The 22,842-nt window shown below is 39.9% G+C and overlaps 1 protein-coding gene across 9 annotated transcripts in view; it reads left to right on the forward strand.

The window, feature by feature from the left end:
• Window positions 1-10,171: 10,171 nt before the first annotated feature.
• FN1 (fibronectin 1) overlaps window positions 10,172-22,842 on the forward strand; it is a 74,138-nt gene continuing 61,467 nt past the window's right edge. For 5 of the 9 annotated variants that reach the window (XM_010602121.3, XM_010602131.3, XM_010602124.3 and 2 more), the window contains exons 1-9: window positions 10,173-10,597; window positions 11,568-11,696; window positions 12,789-12,926; window positions 14,493-14,624; window positions 15,800-15,937; window positions 18,330-18,488; window positions 20,348-20,539; window positions 21,570-21,749; window positions 22,367-22,543. In XM_010602121.3, coding sequence (XP_010600423.1) covers window positions 10,447-10,597; window positions 11,568-11,696; window positions 12,789-12,926; window positions 14,493-14,624; window positions 15,800-15,937; window positions 18,330-18,488; window positions 20,348-20,539; window positions 21,570-21,749; window positions 22,367-22,543 — 1,396 coding nt within the window. In that variant the 5' untranslated portion in view covers window positions 10,173-10,446. Of the gene's footprint in view, window positions 10,598-11,567; window positions 11,697-12,788; window positions 12,927-14,492; window positions 14,625-15,799; window positions 15,938-18,329; window positions 18,489-20,347; window positions 20,540-21,569; window positions 21,750-22,366; window positions 22,544-22,842 lie in introns of all 9 variants that reach the window. The other 4 variants (XM_003406078.4, XM_010602128.3, XM_010602118.3 and 1 more) reach the window with 3 other exon arrangements.

A 22,842-nucleotide genomic window follows, 5' to 3' on the forward strand; every position in this document is an offset into this window, starting at 1 on the left:
GTATAATTTTAGAGTAATTTTAAAAATATGCATTAGGACATTAGCACATTCTGGAAATAATCATGAGTCCTCCCTTCTGATTCATGACCTAGAGTCTATAATGCCCTCATTGCTCAAATGTCCCCTTGGCCAGAAAACATTAAGATAGCTGGGGTCCAGGAGCAAGCCTTTCTTTTCTTCCCAAGAAGCTAAAATAATTCCTGTTTCCTGAAAACTGCTTGTGGCAACTGGGTAGGGAAATTCTCTTATTTATCCTGGCCTCTCATTGTCCTTCCAGTTTGGAAAGTTACTAAAATAGAGAAGAACTACAAAATCCATCTCCCATACTAGAATAACGAAGGGCACTCAGTTTAAACCAAGTGTCTTGATGGTTGTTTTTTCTGATTAATTTGTTTTTTTTTTAATCATTTTGTTTTTATCAAAGGATAAATAGTACTGCGAGGATTATAATGAAAAACAGCTATTCCCGCCCTATTCTTCCCCATCCTCCTTTCCCGTATCTCCTACCCACTCCCTCTGCATACTTCCCCTTCTCTCGTCTTCCAATTCCATCACAATTTTTACTGAAATAAATATTCAGAGGGTTTTTTTTATGCTGTCCTTTTTTTTTTTTTTCATGAGAGCCTTTTCTTGCTTTCTGAATGCTTTTACACATATAGATCACTACATCACCAAAGACCAATCCCTAGAAAAGGACATCATGGTTCATAAAGTATAGGTAAAGTAGTATTGAATTCTTCCCCTCCCTGGTGGCACACTGGTTAAGACCCCAGGTTGCTAACCAAAAGACTGGCAGTTCGAATCCACCAGCTCTCCTTGGAAACCCTATGAGGCAGTTCTACTCTGTCCGATAGGGTCATTATGAGTCAGAATCAACTTGATGGCAATGGGTTAAGGTCATCTATCAGGATTTGAAACATCCAGAATCAGAAGTTACTAAGATACTTGAGTCATTTGTCTAAGTTGCAACTTCATCTAAGGAATTTTAAATCCATCAAAATTAAAAACCACATTTGAAAAAGAACAGATAATGAAAAGACAAAGACTTTTATGCGTAAAGGAAAATATCTTCTTACTTGATATACTGTTCTCCTGAATTGAAAATAATCAGTTTCTCAGCAACGTTAAAAAAAAAAAAATCAAAACAAACTTCCAAATTATATTACATTATATTGTTCTTCTAAACTGAAATGGGTTTATCATCTAGTCTAAAAATGTTTGTATTGTTTTGGTTCAAACTTTAATTGGACAAAGAAAATAGGAAGATAAATGTGAAAACTGGTAAAATATCAAGATTTTTGCATAAATTCACTAAAGCATGGCCACTTTGCTGTAAAAATAAGAGGATAAACTCCCAAATATCTTTACAATGAGCTGTAAAGGAAACACTGCCCCTATATAACTAACAAAGGCCTTGCAGTTACTTTTAAATTCCAACTTAACTCAAAATTAAATGGATTTACTCTAGGTTCCTAAAGATGAGTAAAACAAGTTTAAAAATTTACAGGACACTCTGAGAAGTTTTCAAAGTATTTCACAAACAGTTGTGTTCTTAAATATTATATTACATTTTGAGATTAAAGATATGACAAGTGTTTGTTCTTGATGAAGAGTCTCTGAAAAAGATAAGTGGTTGTTAGTCCATCAGATCTGTCCTAGTTTTCAGAAGTGTCTGATAAGGAATTTTTCTACACTAAATATTGGCAAGACCTGGGCATTTACAGCACACTGCAGTAGGGTCGCTATGAGTCAGAATTGACTCGACGGCACTGGGTTTGGTTTTTTTTTGTTTGCAGTATAGCAGATCTGAGTAAGCTCTCCTTGGCTTTACAGGCTCTCAGCTAAGTTATTTCAGTATCTGATTTAGGAAATAATATTGGAATCATTATCTCCTGTCCTTGAGAACAGAGAATGTGACCCAGCTGGAACTGAGCTCTCAAGCACTCACAGGAACTCACAGGGGCACATCAATTGGGCTCTGAGATAAAGGCAATAGGTAGAATAATCTTGGAAAATATATTTTAGGGAACTTTTCACATAAGCCAGAACACAAAAGACTTTCCTCTCTTATCTTTTTGTATTAACATTTAGTGACTAGAAATTTGGGGGACCAATGAAGACCCTTCTGACTGTCGTTACTGAAACCTGTACCAACGATTGTTAAGGAAGACCATTCAAAATGTAGGATCACAGTTTCTATCCAATCTGTGAAAAGGTGAAGCTTTCAGTGGTATTGCCCATTTGTAATGTTAATATATACTGATGACTCTAATATTCTCTGGACTTGGCAGACATGGCTGTGGCAGCCTCCTTGTCTGTTTTCCCATTCTTGCTTATTCTGTTACATTCCTTGAACTACTCGGGCAGTCATGGCTGTGGCAGCATGCTTGTCAGTTTTGCCATTCTTGTTTGTTCTGTAATGTTCCTTGGACTCAGGCAGACATGGCTGTGGCAGCATGCTAGTCCTTTTTCACATTCTTGCTTGCTCTGTAATATTTCCTTGGATTCAGGCAGACGTTAGCTCTGGCTGCATGCTTGTCCGGTTCTCATTTTTGTCTTTTTGAATATATGCCAAATAAAACTTTTTGTTTCACTAAACTTTGTGATTTTTTTCCCCTACAACGTATCTAAAATAAATTGAAAACCAAAACTTGCATCTTTACACATGGAAAAGTACGTGAAAACTCTTGTATTTAAGTATATGACATTCATAGACTTATGAGACGTTTTTAATGATAAATTTCTGTTTTCAATGTGGTTGGGCTCCTGATTCCAACTTCTCTGCAAGAACCAAATTACTGAGTGGAGAAATCAAATTGTTTCCAAGGGAGTTAAGAAGTTAAGACAAATAGTGTATACCTAAGAATAAAATCCCAGTTTCTTCTCATTGTCATTTTATACTCTGTAGGTTCTTTGCTCCTATCATCAGAGCATTTTCTCTGCTAGAGGGCCACACATTCAGCATTGTACGAGACCATTCAAAGAATGGGAAATACAGGAGAAATCACTACATAATGTTATATATATATATATAAAGCATTATGTTCAGAAAAGACCTAAATGTATTCTGCTCCAATAAGCCTTAAAGCCAAAGCTTATGTGAGCTGCTCAGGTCACGCTTAGACGCTCTTAGGATCTGGGTCATCAGGGTTTCCACTGGAAACAATTCAAATGACTTCCACTGAAAGTCTTTGGTGAAGACACTGTTACAGAGGTGTGGGCTTGGCCAAGGAATAAAGAAGGGATGCTGAGGCTCTCAGAGGCCAGCACTGTAGGAAGCTTTATACCTCCCAGGGCTGCCGGATAGAGGGGAGGGAGGGGAAGCCAGTGAGAGCTGAAGCCCCAAAGGAGGGACGGCTTGGCAGGAGATGTCATTCTAGAACAACGTTCCATGCCTTTTACTGTTATTATTATATTCCCTCCCAGGAGAAAATTTTAATTTAAATTCTACCTAATGAAGGAAATTAACAACTAAGGAATAAGATTTTGTCACACAGCATTGAACTTTGGAAGACAGAAACCATTGTATCATCTACGATTTTTTTGCCCTGCTTCTCAAACCAAGTGTCACCCTCTTGGGGTTAATATTGTCCTCATGGAGAACGCATGTTCTAGAAGGAGGCAGCTGCCACCAGAAATGGGCACTGAAGTTGGAAGCAGGGGAAGAGTAGGAAAGAAATAGTCTGATCTCTTTTTCCTGCTGTTGTCCAGCAGACAGAGGAAAGGTAATAAAGTCGAACAGGTCAGACCCTGGCCACAGAGCAAGGCGGCGAAAAGTGGGGAATAAACATCTGGAAACAACAAAAGCAACCACCAGAAGATGTTTCTCAATTTCTTATAACTTACATGGGGCCAAACCCATCTGAGGGAAGCTATGTATGTCTTGGTTAAGAGCATGCATTCTGTGGTCAGGAAGACCTTGATATAAATTCCAGCTCTGTCCTTCTCTTCCTGCATAAGCTTAGCATCTTTAAACTTTCTGTGCCTCGGTTCCCTCAGAGAGTAAATTGGGGCTATTACTATCTATCTCTGGCAGTTGCTTTAAGAATAAGATAACGTATACAGAGCACTTAGCACTGTGCCTGGCTAGGTAAATAGTCACTACGCGTGAATCTGAGGATACTGAGCATCTCTCTTCATTTTATTTATTCATTCCACATCTGCCAAGCACTTAGCCAATGGCGCATTGTGCCTGGTGCTGGGAATACAGAGGAAACAAGTCAGAGACTCTGCCCCATCTAGCTTGCAGTCTACTGGAGAGTAGGTAGCAACAATCTTCTGTAACTGATTCACAATACCTCAACACAGTCACACTGCTGGAAGGAAGCCAGTTCATGGAAGAATTGACTAGATGCAACAAGTGAACACCGGAAACATATCATTTAGCAGAGTACTGTGTGACATCTTTTGAATAAATTAGTTTCATGTTGAAGATGTCATCCATGAAGTCCTTTGGCCAATTGCTTTGTCTGTACATTCATTCCAGTGGGGGATCATTAAGTGACCCCACAATTTCTACAAAGCTGGCAATTGGAAAAGCTTCTTTGAGTTATGTTTTTCAGCCTTGCATCCTCATCCATAAGACTGAGAGGATAATAGTACTTACCTCAAAGGGTTATTGATGATTGAATGAAAAAAATGTATATAAAGAAAACTCTCAGCCCAAAGTCTGGCTCAAAGTAAGTGATTACTAAAATCTAGCTACTTAAATGTGTTTCCTTTCCAGTACTGAAATCCTTGTGACCTAGTACATGTATTTAATCTGTGGCTTAGTGTTTCAAATTTAAAATAGTAATGATTTTAAATGACCATTTTGTTTCAGTAAAATTGTCATAGCTAATGAGAGAATTGATTTAAAATCAGAAAAGGTGCATCAGTGTTGTATCTTTTCACCATACTTATTCAATCTGTATACTCAGCAAATAATCTGAGAAGCTTGATTATATGAAGAAGAATGAGGCACCAGAACTGGAGGAAGGCTCGTTAACAACCTGTGATATGCAGAGGATACAACTTTGCTCGCTGAAATTGAAGAGGGCTTAAAGCACTTACGGATGAAGATCAAATACCACAGCCTTCAGTATGGATTACACCTCAACATAAAGAAAACAAAAATCTTCACAACTGGACCAAATAGCAACATTATGATAAACAGGGAAAAGACTGAAGTTGTCAAGGATTTCATTTTACTTAGATCCACAATAGATGCCCATGGAAGCAGCAGTCAAAAAATTGAATGACACATTGCATTGGGCAAATCTGCTGCAAAAAACCTCTTTAAAGTGTTCAAAAGCAAAAATGTCACTTTGAGGACTAAGGCATGCCTGACCCAAGCCATGGTGTTTTCAATTGCCTCATGTGCATGTGAGAGCTGAACAATTAATAAGAAAAGTTGGAGAAGAATTGATGCCTTTGAATTATGATGTTGGCAAAGAATGTTGAATATACCATGGACTGCCAGGACACGGGAGCCCTGATGGTACAGTGGTTAAGAGATTGGCTACTAAGGTCAGCAGTTCGAATCCACCACTGCTCCTTGGAAACCCCATGGGGCAGTTCTATTCTGACCTATAGGGTCGCTGAGAGTCAAAATCAACTTGACAGCAATGGTTTTGGTTTTATGGTTGTACATTGATTTTTATAATTCACTTGGCTGTGTCTTTAATTCATTGTAATTCATCAATTAATTACATACAGACAGAGCCTTATTCAAAACCTCTATCGCAGTAATGAATTGTCAGCATAAAAGTTTATTTAAGAGAAAATGCTTTATGGTTTTTTGAAATCATCTGACTCAACCCTTCATGATTAGCTGCAGATAAGGAACGATATGCTTAGCGTATGTAAACATAAAAAGGATAGAAAATCATTTAAATACTGAAAATGTTTAATTTTTTTTTTAATTCAGCCTTTCAAAATAAACCTTTAATGCCACCAACAAAAAATAAAGCAAAATTGGGAAAAGGAGCAAGAACACACAAAAAATGTAAAACTTTCCAAGAAACTGCTACCTGTGTCGGAAAGCCGAAATGTGCTATAACAGAGTTTTAACTAACTGTTCCAGCTACACAGTAGTTAGTTCCATTTTATTGGATGAATTAACCTCCTTGCAAAGCCTTTTGGGAGTTACATCACACTTATGAGTCGGAATCGACTCGATGCCACTGGGTTAATGAGAAAAGAGTGCTCCCATTACAAAGCAGACGACATAGATTAAAGCTTTTATATAGTGCTGATTAAAAAATAAGTTAAAATATAAACAAAATGCTTATTAGGTGAAAACTGGCTAGCTTTCAGCATAATTTAATACCCTTATGAAGTATTTTCTGTCTGGTCGCAAGCTCCCTGTCAATTCTAGGCAAACTGCTCAGACATTCTAGCCATGAGGGCGACCCATGGGGCAGTTTATTTTTCCTTCTCACACCTGTGCTTAATGAGTAGCAGTTTTGCAAGCTTGGCTATTTTCACAGAAAGAAGATGGGAAAGATTTCAGGCTAAAAAAAAAAAAAAAAATCAGGATAAACAAAAACTATTATAATTCATCTCTATCCAACTTTCTTATAGCAGACCATGAAATATAAGACGTTACTTTACTACAGACTCCTTCGACTGAAAGAAAGTTCCAGAGTTCACCTAGTCCAATGGCCTCCCCTCTAGCAGGATCGAAAGAGATTAAGAACAGGATAAAAACCAAACGTTTTCAGGGAAAACAGCTTACCTTCATCGAAATGTAATCTTTGAGGTCAAGAAGTTACTTCTTATCAAGGCAAAGAATTTAGATCAGAGGAAGGTTGTATATAATGTGTTTATTAATCTTGAAGGAAATAGAGTTTCAATCTGAAAAAAAAAGTCTTAAAACTTATCCCTTAAATTGTTTTAAATGCAGACCTTTCTAAATGGCTGGATCTAATCAATTCTTGGTGTGCTTAACCATAATCTTCAACTTAAATAAAGTCAATTCAATTCAGATTCCTATAATAACCCATGATTCTCATTAACCTTCTCCAATAACGAAACATCCAGATAAGACCCCCTGCAAATTTATGCACCCCTATTTGTTACTGAAAAATGAAGCTATCTGAAGCTCTGGGAAAATCTTATCATCATGGCAGTTCCAAAAAGGAACACGACACCGTCCTAAATGAAGATTTGTTCTGCATCTCGTATATTTCCTCACACAGATACTAGATTTCATAAGGAGTTGCTGGTGTAGAAGAGAAAAGTCACTACTGTAATTAAAGGCAAACTTCTTAGAAAAATGAAGAAACGACGACTCCTGGTGTGTACTGATGACACTTTGGAGAGTATCCTTGAAACAAATTCAGGAAATGGTAAAAGAGAATAATGAAATACTACTTTATAAAACAGTTTTGTTGAGGTAAAATTCAATACCATAAAATTCACCCATTGAAACATGCAACTTAAGGGATTTTCAGTAACTCTACTGGGTTGCTCGGCCCTCATCACAATCTAGTTTTGAAACATTTATTTCTATTACCCCAGTAAGACTCCTTGTTCCCACCCTCAGCCCTATAGATTTGCTTTTTTTTGGTCACGTTTCCCTTTCTAAATCGAGATAAGAAAAAATAATCCAAAGGTATTTCCTACAAACGGAATGGTATTATTTACTAAGGAAAAGCCCATCCTGTCAAAACAGTCTTCAGAATTCTCAAAGGAATCCAAGGGAATCTTGGATACTCGGCATGCCATTTGAGTTAGAACAGTGACCGTGTGGTCTTTAAGATTTAATTCTCTCTCCAGTTAAAGATAATAGACTTAAATGGTTGCAAGAGATTTTGACAATAAAAGAATACTATAGCAAGCCCTTTATCTTAACTAAGAAAATGTCTCCATCTCCAAAGTTAAAAAAAAAAAGGAAAAACAACTTTCAAGTAAAAGGGTAAATGCTCAAGCATTCCTATAAAATAGTCAAATATTATGCTTTTGCTTGTGACACATTACAGACATTCTATTTCTTTAAACAAAATTGTATTTCAAGGGAATTAAGACATAAAAGTTCTTCCTGAAGTATAAGGTGCCCCCCTCCAAGTTCTCCATATGTAGATTATTCTAATGTTTTTTGAGTACAGTAAATATATCAAACTATCTGGTTTTGGGTTGACAAAATACTTTTCTAACCACATATTTCCTTCCTCCAGCATCTATGTATTTTAAGAAAGTTTTGGCTTCAGGTGTATCTTGCTTACACCCTGATTTCCATGTATCCTTCCCTCTGGAAGGAACACCCAGCTTCCCAGAAATTTGCTAGCATTTTACAAGGAGCCTTTTTATATTTGAAAGAGAAAACTGTTTTGTCAAGTGATGATGAGAAATTTAAAAAAAAAGAAAAGAAAAACTACCCCACACAGGATTCTAAATTTGGGGAAACCCACAGCACTCTTTCAACTTGAAATGTTGGTCACAAAGATCCCTCAAGAGGTTATTTTAAGCTACTTGCAGGAAACTGATATTTTCTGTGGTGTGCTCGTGTGTGTTTAATTCTTTGCATCAATAAAAACAAATATTAGTTTTATGTCTTTAATGTGTTGGGTATTTTACTGAGGATGGTGAAGGACCAGGCAGCATTTTTGTTCTGTTGTACATAGAGTGACTATGAGTCAGAACCAACTCCACTGAACCTACCAACCTAACAACAAAAGAGTCCAAACTACCCCAGGGCAGTTACTGACGGTACTTTTGAAGAAAACAAATACCTTGTGGAAATAAAGGTATTTTGCTAGTAGCTTTCATAAGTTCTCAAAGCCTATAGAATGTCTGCATGCCTAACATAACTGGAAGGCAGAGCTGTGAGTTTGGGTCTTTCCCGAGTTACCGATGAAGCTTGTGGACTCCTTTTGAAGATCTTTAAAAGGAAATTAGACTTGCATTTGCCTGAAGGAAAAAAAAAAAAAAAAGGTCTGATGTAATGAGTTGCTAAATGCTATAGACTTCTCAGGTTCCCTTTCTAACCTCTGAGTTTCGAGGGAAAGGCAGGGGAATCTTAAACGGGAACATTCCAAGTTCTTGGGGGTAGATAACTATCGAAATATTTAAAAAATCTGGCGGGGGGAGGGGTTGGGGAAGGGATTCTGCGATGAAACTGCAAAAAGAAAATGCCAAATAAATGCGTTTGGAAGAAATGGTAAGAAAGCAAGGCTGCAAGTGGCCTTTTCTCAGCCCTTATTCGAACAAGATCTCTGCTTTGTGTGTAATGGGCACGGTGAAAACACGGGCAGGGACACGAAGACCTTTCTCTCTCCATAACCGGTCCAACTTTCCAGCACCGTTTTCAGGTCGTCTGTTAAACCAATTTCACTTTCAGTGGAAATGGCTAGTCCATCACGATTTAGCAAGAAAGTCTTCTTGCCGATTTCAAAAAACTAAACAGCTGCTTTGCCATGTCAAAGGAAACCTCGTTCTCCGAATTTCCTCCAGGTCCGCTAGCGCCCAGCTGAACTCCTGGTACTTAAGAGAGGCTCCATAAAGGATCGCTCTTTCCCCCTCGCTCCCCTTCCCCAGCTACAGCTCCTGCAGAATGCCTCAGGTAAGGAGTTTAGGAGAGAAGTCTGAATAGGAAGCTACGAAGAAGGCAAAGAAAGTGAGCCACAAGTCGGTGCACAGTAGAGCAAAGAAAGGGACCAGGAGAAAACCCAGCCCCGCCCTGGGACTGCAAGCCTGGATTCCTGCAGCTGCAAGGTGGTGGCTATTTTATGTTTTTTTTCCTTCCCCCGAAATACACTCCAGTGAGCAGAGATTCCCCCCCAGAGGTGACGCAATGTCCTCAAACACGTCCCCGCACCCATGAAAAAGAAAAGGGTGGTGAAAACTTGCAACCCCTTCGCTCCACACGACTCCACCACTCCCTTTCCTCCCAGTCTACCCTTTTACAGCCGCTTCCCATCCCCCACCGCCACCACCAAAAAAAGTTTGACGGCTGCAAAGGAAACTGAAAAAAGTTCTCTCGCCCCAGTCCTGGCGAACGATCAGCATCTCTTTTGTTCGCGGCGAACCCACAGTCCCCCGTGACGTCACCCCGAGCCCGGGCCAATCCGCGCGCGGTCGGCGGCGGCGGTGGGCGGAGGGGGTGGGTAGGGCCGTCCCTCCTCCGGGGCGCCCGGGTCCTCGCGGGGGGCGGGAGAGGACCGTCCCATATAAACCCCGGCTCCCCTGGCTCGGCCGCTCGCGCCGACTGTGCTGTGCAGGGGAAGGAGAGGGAGCCCCTGGCGCGAGCGAGGAAGAGGGGACCGGCAGCCACAACTTCTCTCGCCCTTTCCTGCCCCTCTCTCTGTCCCTCTACCTGTCCCCTTTTCCATCCTCTGCCTCCCACCTTCTTGGAGGCGTCAACCCCCGGCAGGCACTGGAAGGAACTTCTCCCGCAGGTGGCAAAGGGAACCAAACTTGGTGGCAGCTTGCCTTCTGAGGGCGTCTCTCCCCACCCCTGTCAAGATGCTCAGGGGTCCGGGGCCCGGGATGCTGCTGCTGCTGGCCGTCCTGTGCCTGGGGACAGCGGTGCCCTTTACGGGAGCCTTGAAGAACAAGAGGCAGGCTCAGCAAATCGTTCAGCCCCAGTCCCCCGTGGGTGTCAGCCAAAGCAAGCGTGAGTACTGACCGTGGGCAGAAACAGGCTGTCTCAGAGATGAGACCCTTAAGCCAACCAAAGTTGTGGCTGAAGTTTTACGCGCGCGCTTTAATGAGGAAAAAACAGCTGGGGACATAGAAGTTGTTCGTTAGTGAATGAGTTTGAGCAGGCTGGTTTGCAGGTCGGGGATAAGACCATACACGCGGGACAGGGGCTTTCTAATGTCCTGCAGTGTTCTTATCAATTCTACACGTTCAGATGGTCCTTCTAGGAATTAATAAAAACTTGTCATTAAAGTGAAAAATGATGTGTGCCCTTAAATTTTCCATCTGGGATTTAGTGTGGTCCTCAGGGCTCCTTAGCTATTTTCCTTGTTACTAAATAATTGGTTAACTGTTTTCAAAATGGGATAGCAAAATAGCTATATTGTCCTGACTTGAAGGGGATGTAATTGGTTCAGATGGCTTTGGGGCCTCTCTGGATACTTCACCAGAACAGAGATCGGAATTCCTTTTCCAGTTTTTCAAAGACACACCCTCCCTTTGCCTTGGCTAACAAAACCGTTTAAAGTGTCCCTTCTTGACTTACGACTTCAAAAGAGTATTGAAGTTCCTTGCATATTTTAAATTGTAAACCCAATTAATTATCTGCTTTTCAAAATATTCCCACTCCTTTGATGTAGACCTCTGGCCAGATGGAAATGACATCACTGTATAACATTTAGCTGAGTTTGTGGGGGGAGGGGAGCAAAAGGCAATTCCTAAATATCCATGTGTACAAATTGTGGTTAATGCTTTTAGTACCTAGTTTGTATATTTTAATAAAACATAACTTTTAGCACTCCTGGTGTTCCGATGATTAGTTAATTTTTTTTTTTTTCAGTTTGGTGCTCAAGCTCATCAGTTTAGTTGTAGAAGAAAATTTCATAACTTGGGGGGAAAAAGGGATGGAAACTTAACTTTTTTTTTTTTCCTTCTGTTGTTTACAGCTGGTTGTTATGACAATGGGAAACACTATCAGATCAATCAACAATGGGAACGAACCTACCTGGGCAATGCCTTGGTTTGTACCTGTTATGGAGGGAGCCGGGGTTTTAACTGCGAGAGCAAACCTGAACGTAAGTGATCCAGAGCCAGGTAGTTAGTATCTTTTAATAGATGGAGAAGTGCTGCTTGTTAGTTAAATTTAGCGTTAGTTAAGTAAAAATATTTATACCATTTTTCTAATAACATAACCGTGGTTTCACCTTCATAAACGTTTTATGAGTGCTTATCTTTGCTTTTCAAAGACTACTTTTACCTTTAAAACAAAGAAAAAAATCTGTCCCAAACTAATTCTAGAGTCTTCTTTTATTTTACTTTCCCAACGTTTGTCAGGAGACAATGAAAGATTTTGTATCCTCCCTCAAAAAAAAAAAAAATGCTTATGAAATTTTAACTTATTAGAAAGTGTGTCAGATTTTATACTTTTAAGGTTATGCGCCAGCAAACACTTTTGGGCACTCTGCTTCACTGCAGTTCAACACAAAACCACTACCCACCTCAAAGTTTGTATTCCTTTTGGACCATTGATAGGTTTCTTGTAAATTATAGCAACTCCCTCAGAGAAGCTCCGATAAGGCTCAAGCAGAAGTAGGATTAACAAGTGTTAGTGCCTGGTGGGAGGATGGGATCTTCACACTGTTTGCTTTTTATGTGGACCTTGGTTTGACTTCCTGAGTCAGAGATCAGAGTTTGAAACTCTTTCTTAATCTAGCTGTTCACAGTGTAGTACTTTATATGGCTTTTTCCTAAGTAAAAAAAAAAAAAAAAAATTCTGTTTTTCTCTACAATAGGAATTAATTTTCAGACAATCTGAGAATTTGTCAAAAGGTTGAAAACTGAGGGCTTGCTAGAGCCTAGGATAAAACCTAGGTCTCTTACTTCTATTTTTTAGATTTTCAGCTGTACTATGCCAAAACCAAACCTGTTGTCGTCGAGTCGGTTCTGACTCATAGGTAACCCTGCAGGACAGAGTAGAACTGCCCCATAGGGTTTCCAAGGAGCGGCTGGTGGATTCGAACTGCTGAATTTTTGGTTATCGGCTGAGCTCTTAACCGCTGCGCCACCAGTCCTAAAATGGAAAAGTGGGTTTTCGTTTGGATGGAATTAGTGGAGTAGAAAAGTGTTTACATGTGTGAGGCTCACATGGGCTTTCCTTCTCCCTTCAGCTGAAGAGACCTGCTTTGACAAATACACTGGGAACACTTACCGGGTGGGCGACACTTATGAGCGCCCTAAAGACTCCATGATCTGGGACTGTACCTGTATTGGGGCCGGGCGAGGGAGAATAAGCTGCACCATCGCAAGTAAGAAAGACCTCTTGCCTTTTTCTTCCTAACTCCACAGCATTCTGCAAAGTGACACTAACCAAAACCAAACCAAATCCGTTGCCGTCGAGTCAGTGCTGACTCATAATAACCCTACAGAACAGAAGAGAACTGCTCCTTAGGGTTTCCAAGGCTGTAATCTTTACAGAAGCAGGCTACCACATTTTTCTCCCTTGGTTTGTCTGATGGGTTTGAATCATCAACCTTTCGGTTAGCAGCCGAACACTTAACCATTGTGCCACCAGAGCTCCTCAAAGTGACACTAAAATGTCTCAAATATGAATTTCTCAATTACCATCACTGTCACTTTCTATCATCCATGACTGGATATCCCTAATTTTGGAATTTACCTCTGGTGATCAGTTATTCATTCCGTGCGGTCACCCAACTGGTTCCTGTGCTCCTTGAAGATGGGTCTGAGAGCACGTGGAAGCAGCGTTTAATCTCTGTGGGTTTATGAGTGTGTGTGTGTAAATAATGTATCCAAGTTGATCTAAGAAATACTTAGAAGAGTTGACCTTTCAAAATTATCTAGGCATCTTCAGTCCAAACTTATATGTGATTATCTACAGTGATTGGGAAGATGGTCATGAAGAGTGAAACAACCTTTAGGTGGTCTGCTGCTTTTGTGTGCCATTCAGAGACCTCTTGTATCTCACAGAAACTGCCTGGTTTCTTTATGACTCATAAGTTATACCCCAAAAGCAGATCTCTGTATTCCTAGGAATAATATGGAATGATTAGCCCAATAGTGTTTCCAAGGTTCTTCGGGGACTGGACTGACTCTCATCAATTCTAGTTTCACTACGGCAGTCTTTCCAGTATGATTCATAGGGTTTACCAATAGATTCTATTAACATAGCTTTTTTTTTTTTTAATTCATCTTTTAAGTATAAGTCACTTTAAAGGCTTTTGTCCAAAAGAACAAGAAAGCACTTGTGAGTAGGATCAATTGGCTTTCCCCATATTTAATGTTAGGAATTATCCAAGTTTATTGGCAAATCTCAAGAGTTTACAATCTAGTGAACAGTTTGGTCTTTGGATGTACCATTGTATTTAACAACCTAGAAAAATACCAAGGTTTCCACGCTTGATACATATATGACTATTTGCTTTCTCCAAAAAAGACATTTCTACTCTAAGGTAAAATACGGACTATCTATACTCCAGAAAGCAGGGATGCCATAACCAACGTGGCCTCTTCATTGAATTAGTCTCAGGCTTGACCTGCTGTTTAGGCTTGAATGCCATGCCTCCCAGCCCTTCTTTTCTGTGATCTTCCTGGAGAGCCGGGATTCATGGCCTCTTCTTTGCCATTCACATGTCTCTGTGGTTCGTATTGTGCTTAAGCAAGACATTTAATTGAAGTGATCCAAAGTGACCAGACCAGTTAAGTTCTCCCCTTGTTTCTGATGTGAAAAACTGTCCTTTGTTGGATCCTTTCTCTAATCTAAGTATCCAACCTGGATGGAACATGATACTATTTTTTCTTTTAAGGTTTTTTTATTCTACTTTCCCCTAACATTCAATTTTTATCTTGAACAGACCGATGTCATGAAGGGGGCCAGTCCTACAAGATTGGTGACACCTGGAGGAGGCCACATGAGACTGGTGGTTACATGTTAGAGTGTGTGTGCCTTGGTAATGGGAAAGGAGAGTGGACCTGCAAGCCCATAGGTGCGTGACTACTTAGGGGTGGATAGGGTGTGGGGAGGCATAGTTGTCACGTTGGGTTGAGCCAAAATCACATCTATGTGCACAAGAGATCTGAATTCCAATAAGAATATAATAAATGGTAATTTCATTTCAAATAATGAAATGTTATATAATCTACATATACATTTTCTGGGTTATATTTTTTTATATATTAAAGCAATTAGTTTAAAAAGTACTAACCATGTATAAAACCAAAAATCAGACACATTGCCTTTGGGTTGATTCCGACTCATGGTGACCCTGTGTATGTGAGAGTAGGGTTTTCGAAGGCTGTGAACTTTTGGAAGTAGATCACCAGCCTTTTCTTCCAAGCTACCTCTGGGTGGATTCAAATTGCCAACCTTTTGGTTAGTAACTGAGCGCTTAACCATTTGTGCCGCACCAGGACTTCTACTAACCATGTAATCCTTCTCAAAAGCATAAGAAAAGGTTGACAGATTTAGGAAGAAGTCATTTGTTTTGTCTAATATCTGATCTCAGATTCCTTCTTGGTCAAGATATAAAGTGTTTAAAAGAAAAAAAATGACGTTTGTGACATATTTCTGTATTGGAATGCACACAAAGTGGTGCGCTCAGTCACACCTTGGCATTTTCTTTCAAAATAAAAAATGCTGTGCTTCTTCAGGTGTCAGTCCTTGGTTGAACTCTATAGGTTCATATCCAAGAGTTTCTCGCTGTAAATTTTGCCCTGTTTACTTATTGTCCTCTTATGCGGGGGGTTTTGTTTTAGCTTTTATGAAATTTAAATTGTTTTCTTGTGTTAAGCAATAGTCATTCATAATTCAGTCTGGAATTTTGCATATACAGTCTTCCCACAGACTGGAAACATACGTGGATTCTTTTCACTCAAAATGCTGGGATGCAGTTTGGTACTAGCTGAAACTATGCAGTCCATGTACTTATTAGGAGAACAGGATTTCTGCCTGCCAACTCAGTTTGGGCTCTCTTTCGCTTTGGTTACTTACTATGTGCTTAGTTACAGGGCGTGCCTTTCTTTTTGAACAGAGTGCCACTTTAAAAAAAAAATGTGGCTGGATTTTTGCTTACACACTACACTTTAAATTACAGGGAGACTGCACAATTCAATTCAACATAACTTTTTTTTTTTTCTGTTTTTCTTTCCAATTTTCCTATAGCTGAGAAATGTTTTGATCATGCTGCTGGGACTTCCTATGTTGTGGGGGAAACCTGGGAAAAGCCCTATCAAGGCTGGATGATGGTGGATTGCACATGTCTGGGAGAAGGCAGTGGACGTATCACGTGTACCTCTAGAAGTACGTTTTAGATCTTTACATTAAAACCTGTGTTGGGTAATGTTTTCTCAATTCCTAGAGAGAAATGGAATGCAGTGTCCCTTAGAACACACTCAGTACTCAAACTTGACATTCGGATGTCAAAGAAGTTCCATAACCAGCTCGTTCTGCTTCTCACAAAATACTGCATTAAAAAAACAAAAGCAAAAAACCTTAGTTTCAAAAAATTTTAGCCTATTACCTACTAAGAAAGAACCTATTCAGATGTTCAGATGTCAAATGTGTCATGAACTTGGAGATTCGCTGCAAATGTTCAAAGTTGTCAGTGCGATGCTTTTTAAGTATTAAGAGCGAAGAAATCATTAAAATAGCTTGGAAATACATTTTTTGGCATGTGGGTGCGATGGACATGGAATTGTGCCAGGCTCTGAAATATTAGATTTCTTTATATGTCTGAACTTTAACTAAGGTATATTCATAAGCAAAACTGATGCAAATAAGTATTTATCTTATAGGTTAAAATGATTTGCCTGTAGTAGAGTGGAGGACAGTGTTTTTTTACTTAAATTTTCTGAAGAGGCTTGTTAAGTGCAGTAAAGAATTTGACCTTAGGCGTCTTTGCTGCTTCGTCTAAGATTGTCATGAAGTCTTTCCTTAAGATTTCAAGGCTCTTTTTTTGAATTTTCAAACTAATAGCAACTATATAATTCTTGAAACAAAACAGCCAGCAAGTATTAGTGTTTTAAATAAATTCAAAATCAAATCTAAATATTTTAAACGTATTTTTTTTTTTTAATCTAGCTGGAAATATTTAAGAATCTCGAAATGTTTGTTATCCAAATTTGATTTCTTTGCTAACAAAAAAATTAATGTAATGTTATTATGATCATCAGACTTCTAAGACCTTTATGGTAGTATTTTAGCTTAAGACAAATTGGGTGTCCAACTCAAACTCTCATCTATTATTGAAAGCTCTTCTAATATCAAATTGGGGAAAGTGTCTCAAGGAAAATTCTTTTACTCCACAAAATTTTATAAGCACTCACTTTGTATAAGGTGATAATAGCCATACAAAAATGAACTGGACGTTAGCCCAGCCTTGTAAGAGCACTTAGTAGGTCGGGGAAATGAGAAAGGCTTAAACATATTTATGATCTACAAAGAAACATTGTTAAGGGCTTCAGGAGAAATACTGAAAATATGCTGCGGAGTTACAGGGTAGAAGGCATACTGTGAGCTGGACGTTGGGGAAAAGACTATAACCAGCAACAACAGCCTCATTCAGACTTCCACTCTTACGGCAGATCAGATGTGTGTGTGTGTGCATATTTTTGTGTAAACCTATATCAGCTGTCAGGTTTTCTCTAAACCAGTGATTAGAGAAACCAGTTGCAGTTTGCCTAAACCAGCTGCAGTGATTTTCTGATTGACAAACTAGGCGGATCCTCTATACTCCCATTGTAGCCTATGGGCAAAGATGCGTTCTGATTTAAAGAATCCATGTGCGGATAGTGAAACACAAAGACTAATGGTCATCAAGTTACAAATTAGCATTTCATATTAATAATACCACTTTTCTATTGAAAGGTTAATACCGGACAATTCAAAAGAGGCTGTTTTGTTAGTGATTTTTAAATAGTTGTATTTTAGGGAGGAGAGGAGGTAATTGTAGTCAGAGAAGGTGCCAGCCTCCTGAATATTTTACATAACCAATGAAGAAAGAGGTGCTGCTATCTTTTTATAGCTTCTTGGAGGCCAGTGGGAGAGACCCTTTGAACCCTATTTGCCTCTATTGTTTCTAGTTTTGTAAACGAAGTTCCCTATTGAAAGGCAGGCCATACCCATAATTACAGAGAGAAAGCCTGGGAGAGCCTGAGAAGGAAAGAAAGAGAATAATTAGAATGCCAGAGGATGGTTTGGTCAAAGGAACAGTGTGGGAAGAAAAAAAAAAGGAAAGAAAGATAATGGAAAAGGCTTTTGGGAACCAGAGTAGTAGAGCTAGACTAAATCATAACCAGAGTAGTGAAACTAGATGACATCATAGAGCTCCTTCCCACGTTGACAAATGTAACCCCCTCTTTCAGAAGTTTGACACCTGCAGCGCTGCTGCTGAACATGAACATACCAAAAACCCGTTGCCGTTGGGCCGATTCCAACTCACAGTGACCCTATAGGACAGAGTAGAGCTGCCATATAGGGTTTCCAGGGAGCGGCTGGTAGGTTTGAACTGCTGACCTGGTTAGCAGCCTAGCTCTTAACCACTGTGCCACCAGGGCTCTGGCTGAATATGAGCATATTACCCAAAAAATGGGTTACCAAGCATTAAAATCCTATATTGCTCTTTTAGGTTTGATTTGAGTGCTTGCCGGACTCAAGTTGACTTGCATTTTTAAATGCTTCGTTTCTAACACAGACAGGTGCAACGATCAGGACACTAGGACCTCCTACAGGATTGGAGATACCTGGAGCAAGAAGGATAACCGGGGGAACCTGCTTCAGTGCATCTGCACAGGCAACGGCAGAGGGGAGTGGAAGTGTGAAAGGCATGCTTCTATGCAGACCATGCCCACCGGTGAGGCCCGGACCACCTGTACAGAAACGGGGGATATGTTTAGAAAACTATGTCTGCAAAGCTATCGTTCATTAGACACGCCATTGAGGATGATTTTCAGTGTTTCAGCTAATAAGCTGACTTCATTTACAGAGTATTAGTAGTTAAACTTTTTTTTTAATGTTCTTTTTCAGCATGGAATGTATTTCCTTGTCCTGACATTCAGCTCTCTTTGGAGTGGGAACAATCCTTTCTGTGTGGTTTCCATGCACTGGCAAACTTTTTTTGCATTCCATAAAAATAACGCATAGTCATCTTCTTCATGTATTGGCATTCAAAATTTGAGAATATCTAAGTATTCTTTTTAGAAGATATTCTAATCTTCTGTGGTACAAGTAAAAGGATCTGCATCATAGCTTGTTTTGTGAGAGTCTGAAGAAAGCAACGTAGCAGTCAAGGGCCAGCACTTCCTCTATTATTCTTATAGGCTAGATCAAGCTTTCATTATGTGATGTGGCCACATGGGTGCCTAGCCTCTTACCAATCAATAATTTAGCTAAAAATATTTATTATTTGTTTGGCTTTATTGCTTCTTGATGAGTTTCCATCTTGCTTTAGCACTTTGAAGGTGAACAATATTAAATTGGATAATATCTTTTAGTTATTTGATTGCCAAAAGCCAGTGCCGTCGATTATTATCCATAAAATCTCTGATGACCCCCCACCCCAAATTACAAGTATCCATCAATTGGAATTGCCTAAACTAAAAGTATAGTCTGGAGTTAAATGGGTATAATGACTCAGAGTTAGCTATTTTTTATTAATATTATTAATATTTTACTAGAATATGTTTTATTCATCAAAAAATCTTTGGAATACTGGATTAAACCAAATGGAACTTGCTTCTACAGGGCCTAGGTGCTCCTTTTCATTGTGTCTCCAAGTTGGGGTGGTGTATGGATATAGGTGCTGTGTTACGCGAATATACCTGACCTTGGGATCCCTTGTCTGTGAAATGTATCTTTGGGTTCTGTTGTTCTGCAGCACTTAGATGCTGAATTCAGTCAGCCAGTCATTCTAGAGTTAGCTCTGACTCTGCTCCACTGTGAGTCCTGGACTTCAGGAGAACAGATTTCCAAAAAATTTAAAGAAAAGATCTATTGTCTTCCTCTGAAAGGAAAGATGTCTTAAGAAGATCGGGGGTCTTTAGAAAAAGTTTAACAGAATCATGAGTAATTCTGAGGAGGAAAAAAAACACAGAGAGAGGAGATGTCTACAGAAGTCAATATGGCTGCCTAGAGCATCCTCTGATGAGCTCAAAGTTACAAAGATAGCAGGAGATCTGCTGGAGAGTGTCAGGGACTTCTAAAAACAATGCCAGGAAAGCTAATGCCCAGGTATGTTGAGCTTATGGAAGCTACTAAGAAGAGAACTGTGAGGCAGACCATTCCAGACAAAAGGGAAAGCAGGAGGCCAGCACGAAAACATGGTGCAGGATACATGCAGGAATGATGAGTTGTTCAGTGAGACTGAAGCGTAGCGGCTGGAAGGAGGCTAGAAGGAAGTTAGGTGTGAAGGATGGTGGAGGCACAGATCATGAGCTTCCTGGAGTAAGGAGTTACTGAAGGTGTCCGCTCCATTGAGTGGCAGAGTAATGTCTGTGTTTTGGAAATATGATCCCAGTAGCGCCAGATGAACTGGAAGATGGAAACCACTTGGGAGACTTTCGTGAATTATTTCCTAGGCTGGATACAAAAGCTAATACAGAATGGGAGGGTCATTTCTTTGCAGTTCTGTGTGACCCTGAGCTCCTGGCTGCAAAAGATAGTTGGTTGTCTTCTCTTGTACAGCTCTGTGACTTTCCCTTCTGGTGACTTTAGGATCTGGCTCTTTCACAGATGTCCGGACAGCCGTTTACCAGCCCCAGCCTCATCCACAGCCCGCTTCCTATGGTCACTGTGTCACAGACAGCGGCATGGTTTACTCTGTGGGGATGCAGTGGCTGAAGACACAAGGAAATAAACAAATGCTTTGCACTTGCCTGGGCAATGGAGTCAGCTGCCAAGAGACAGGTATGCATTATGTTTTCTGAAAAAAAAAAAAAAAATAGTATTGATGACATTTTTATTATTTAATTTTTAAAAAGCAATATATTCATTCACCAAAAGTATGACACAATGAAATAAATAAGAAAAGCTTATACTGCTTATACTTTCTCAACGCTGAGAACAAGCAGGATTGGCATTCGGTGTATTTTTTTCCCAATCTTTTTAACCTATGCATTTTCTTTCCTATTCAAAACCAAAAAACCAAACTCATTGCCGTCTAGTCAGTTCTGACTCGTGGCAACCCTATAGCAATCCTGAAGGACAGAGTAGAACTGCCCTGTAGGGTTCCCAAAGCTATAATCTTTACAGAGGCAAACTGCTACATCTTTCTCTCACGGAGTAGCTGGTGGATTCAAATTGCCATCCTTTTGGTTAGCAGCCAAGTGGTTTAACCACTGTACCACCAAGGCTCCTTTTCTTTCCCGCAGAAGAGATTAAGCTGCTCTGTATTATCTTCATTTTCCTAAAATATTGTTACCTGAGAGTTGCCTACTGAATAGCTAGTTATCTATACAGTATACTCTAAGTGTCAAATTTTAGGAGCTTTGTGATATAAACTTTCAATAACCTAATGCATCTCTTCTGGGCTACAAAAGTAGTAGTAACTATAGCATTAATAATTGGTATACTTGTGTTTTCCCCGAGAATATTCTCATATCTTAATTATTATGGCACAGTCATAGTCATGTATACCTCTCCAGCATCCTGTGAGCTTAATTTACCTCTATTAAGATAGTTCTATAAATGAGGAAACTGAGACATGGTAACACAGATGGTAAAAAGGATGTCAACTGAACTCAAGTGTTCTATCCACAGAAAAACATGACTTCCTGAGAAACACATTTTGACTGAAATTAGCTAGATGATCATCTATACTTGCAGCTTTTTCCTGTGAAGGCACAAGCCTCAGTCTCATTTGAGCTATTAATAAGCAGCTGCTGGTGGGAGATAAATACAGCTCTATTTACTGAAACTCTTTGGGTTGTGCTTGCAGCGGTAACCCAAACTTACGGTGGCAATTCAAACGGGGATCCATGTGTCTTGCCGTTCACCTACAATGGCAGGACCTTCTACTCCTGCACCACAGAAGGACGTCAGGATGGACATCTCTGGTGCAGTACGACTTCAAATTATGAGCAAGACCAGAAATATTCATTCTGTACAGACCATTCTGGTGAGTGTCCCCAGGGGGAAATACAGCAGTGGGAAAAACCCATTTCTCATGCCCTTTTGATTTGCTAACTGTCTAGCTGTTAATTTGGGATCTGAACAAGAGGTCTCACTTTTGTTCAGAAGGATAGTTTAGACCCAAGAGATGTGGCACCAACTTAGCTACTAGGGATCCTTCCAAGTTCCCCAGTACCTTCGGGAAATGACACCAAGAGAAAAGGCCTCCCATTCATTTATTTTGACACATTGAGATTATGATGTGATTAAAGATACTTAAAGTCAGTGAGAAATCCCACAGGGCTGAAGGGTTCACAGGGTAGATGCCTGTGTGCCGTTGCCTCTGCTGGTAATTATGTGTTATTTGAAACCATCATTTGCTTATTTCTTTTTGGCTGGGAAAGTGAGAGTGAAAACAGGATTTAAATCTATTTTGCAGGTGAAGGTGAACATACTAAGGAAGCTTAAAACCTTGTTATCACACATCTTTTATTCGGAGATAGACTCTGTGTATTAGCTCCAGAAACTTGGCGCCCTAAGGACCTTTGTGTAGACATTTCCTTCTGTACGCTGGAAAGCTCACTTGTAATCTTATTCCTTCCGTTTTTGTGTTGTTATGGGCAGTCTTGGTTCAAACTCGAGGTGGCAATTCCAATGGTGCCTTGTGCCATTTCCCTTTCCTGTACAACAATCATAACTACACCGACTGTACTTCTGAGGGCAGGAGAGACAACATGAAATGGTGTGGAACCACCCAGAACTATGATGCTGACCAGAAGTTTGGATTCTGCCCCATGGCTGGTAAGATGAAGTCCTCATAGACAACCATTTAGGGAGTAGACAAAGAATAGTGACCAGTTCATGCTGTTTCTCCCATTCAGACTCCCATTTTGAGACAACAAAAAACTTTATGTGACATATATATGTATGTATGTATATATATATGTAAAGAGAGAGCGAGAGAGCCCTGGTGGCGCAGTGGTTAAGCATTCGGCTGCTAACCAAAAGGTTGGCAATTTGAATTCACCAGCTGCTCCTTGGAAACCATATGGGGCAGTTCTACTCTGTCCTGTAGTGTCACTATGAATCAACTCTGTGAT

Source organism: Loxodonta africana, chromosome 6 (assembly GCF_030014295.1).
Source record: "Loxodonta africana isolate mLoxAfr1 chromosome 6, mLoxAfr1.hap2, whole genome shotgun sequence".
In the NCBI taxonomy this organism is placed as follows: Eukaryota; Metazoa; Chordata; class Mammalia; order Proboscidea; family Elephantidae; genus Loxodonta; species Loxodonta africana.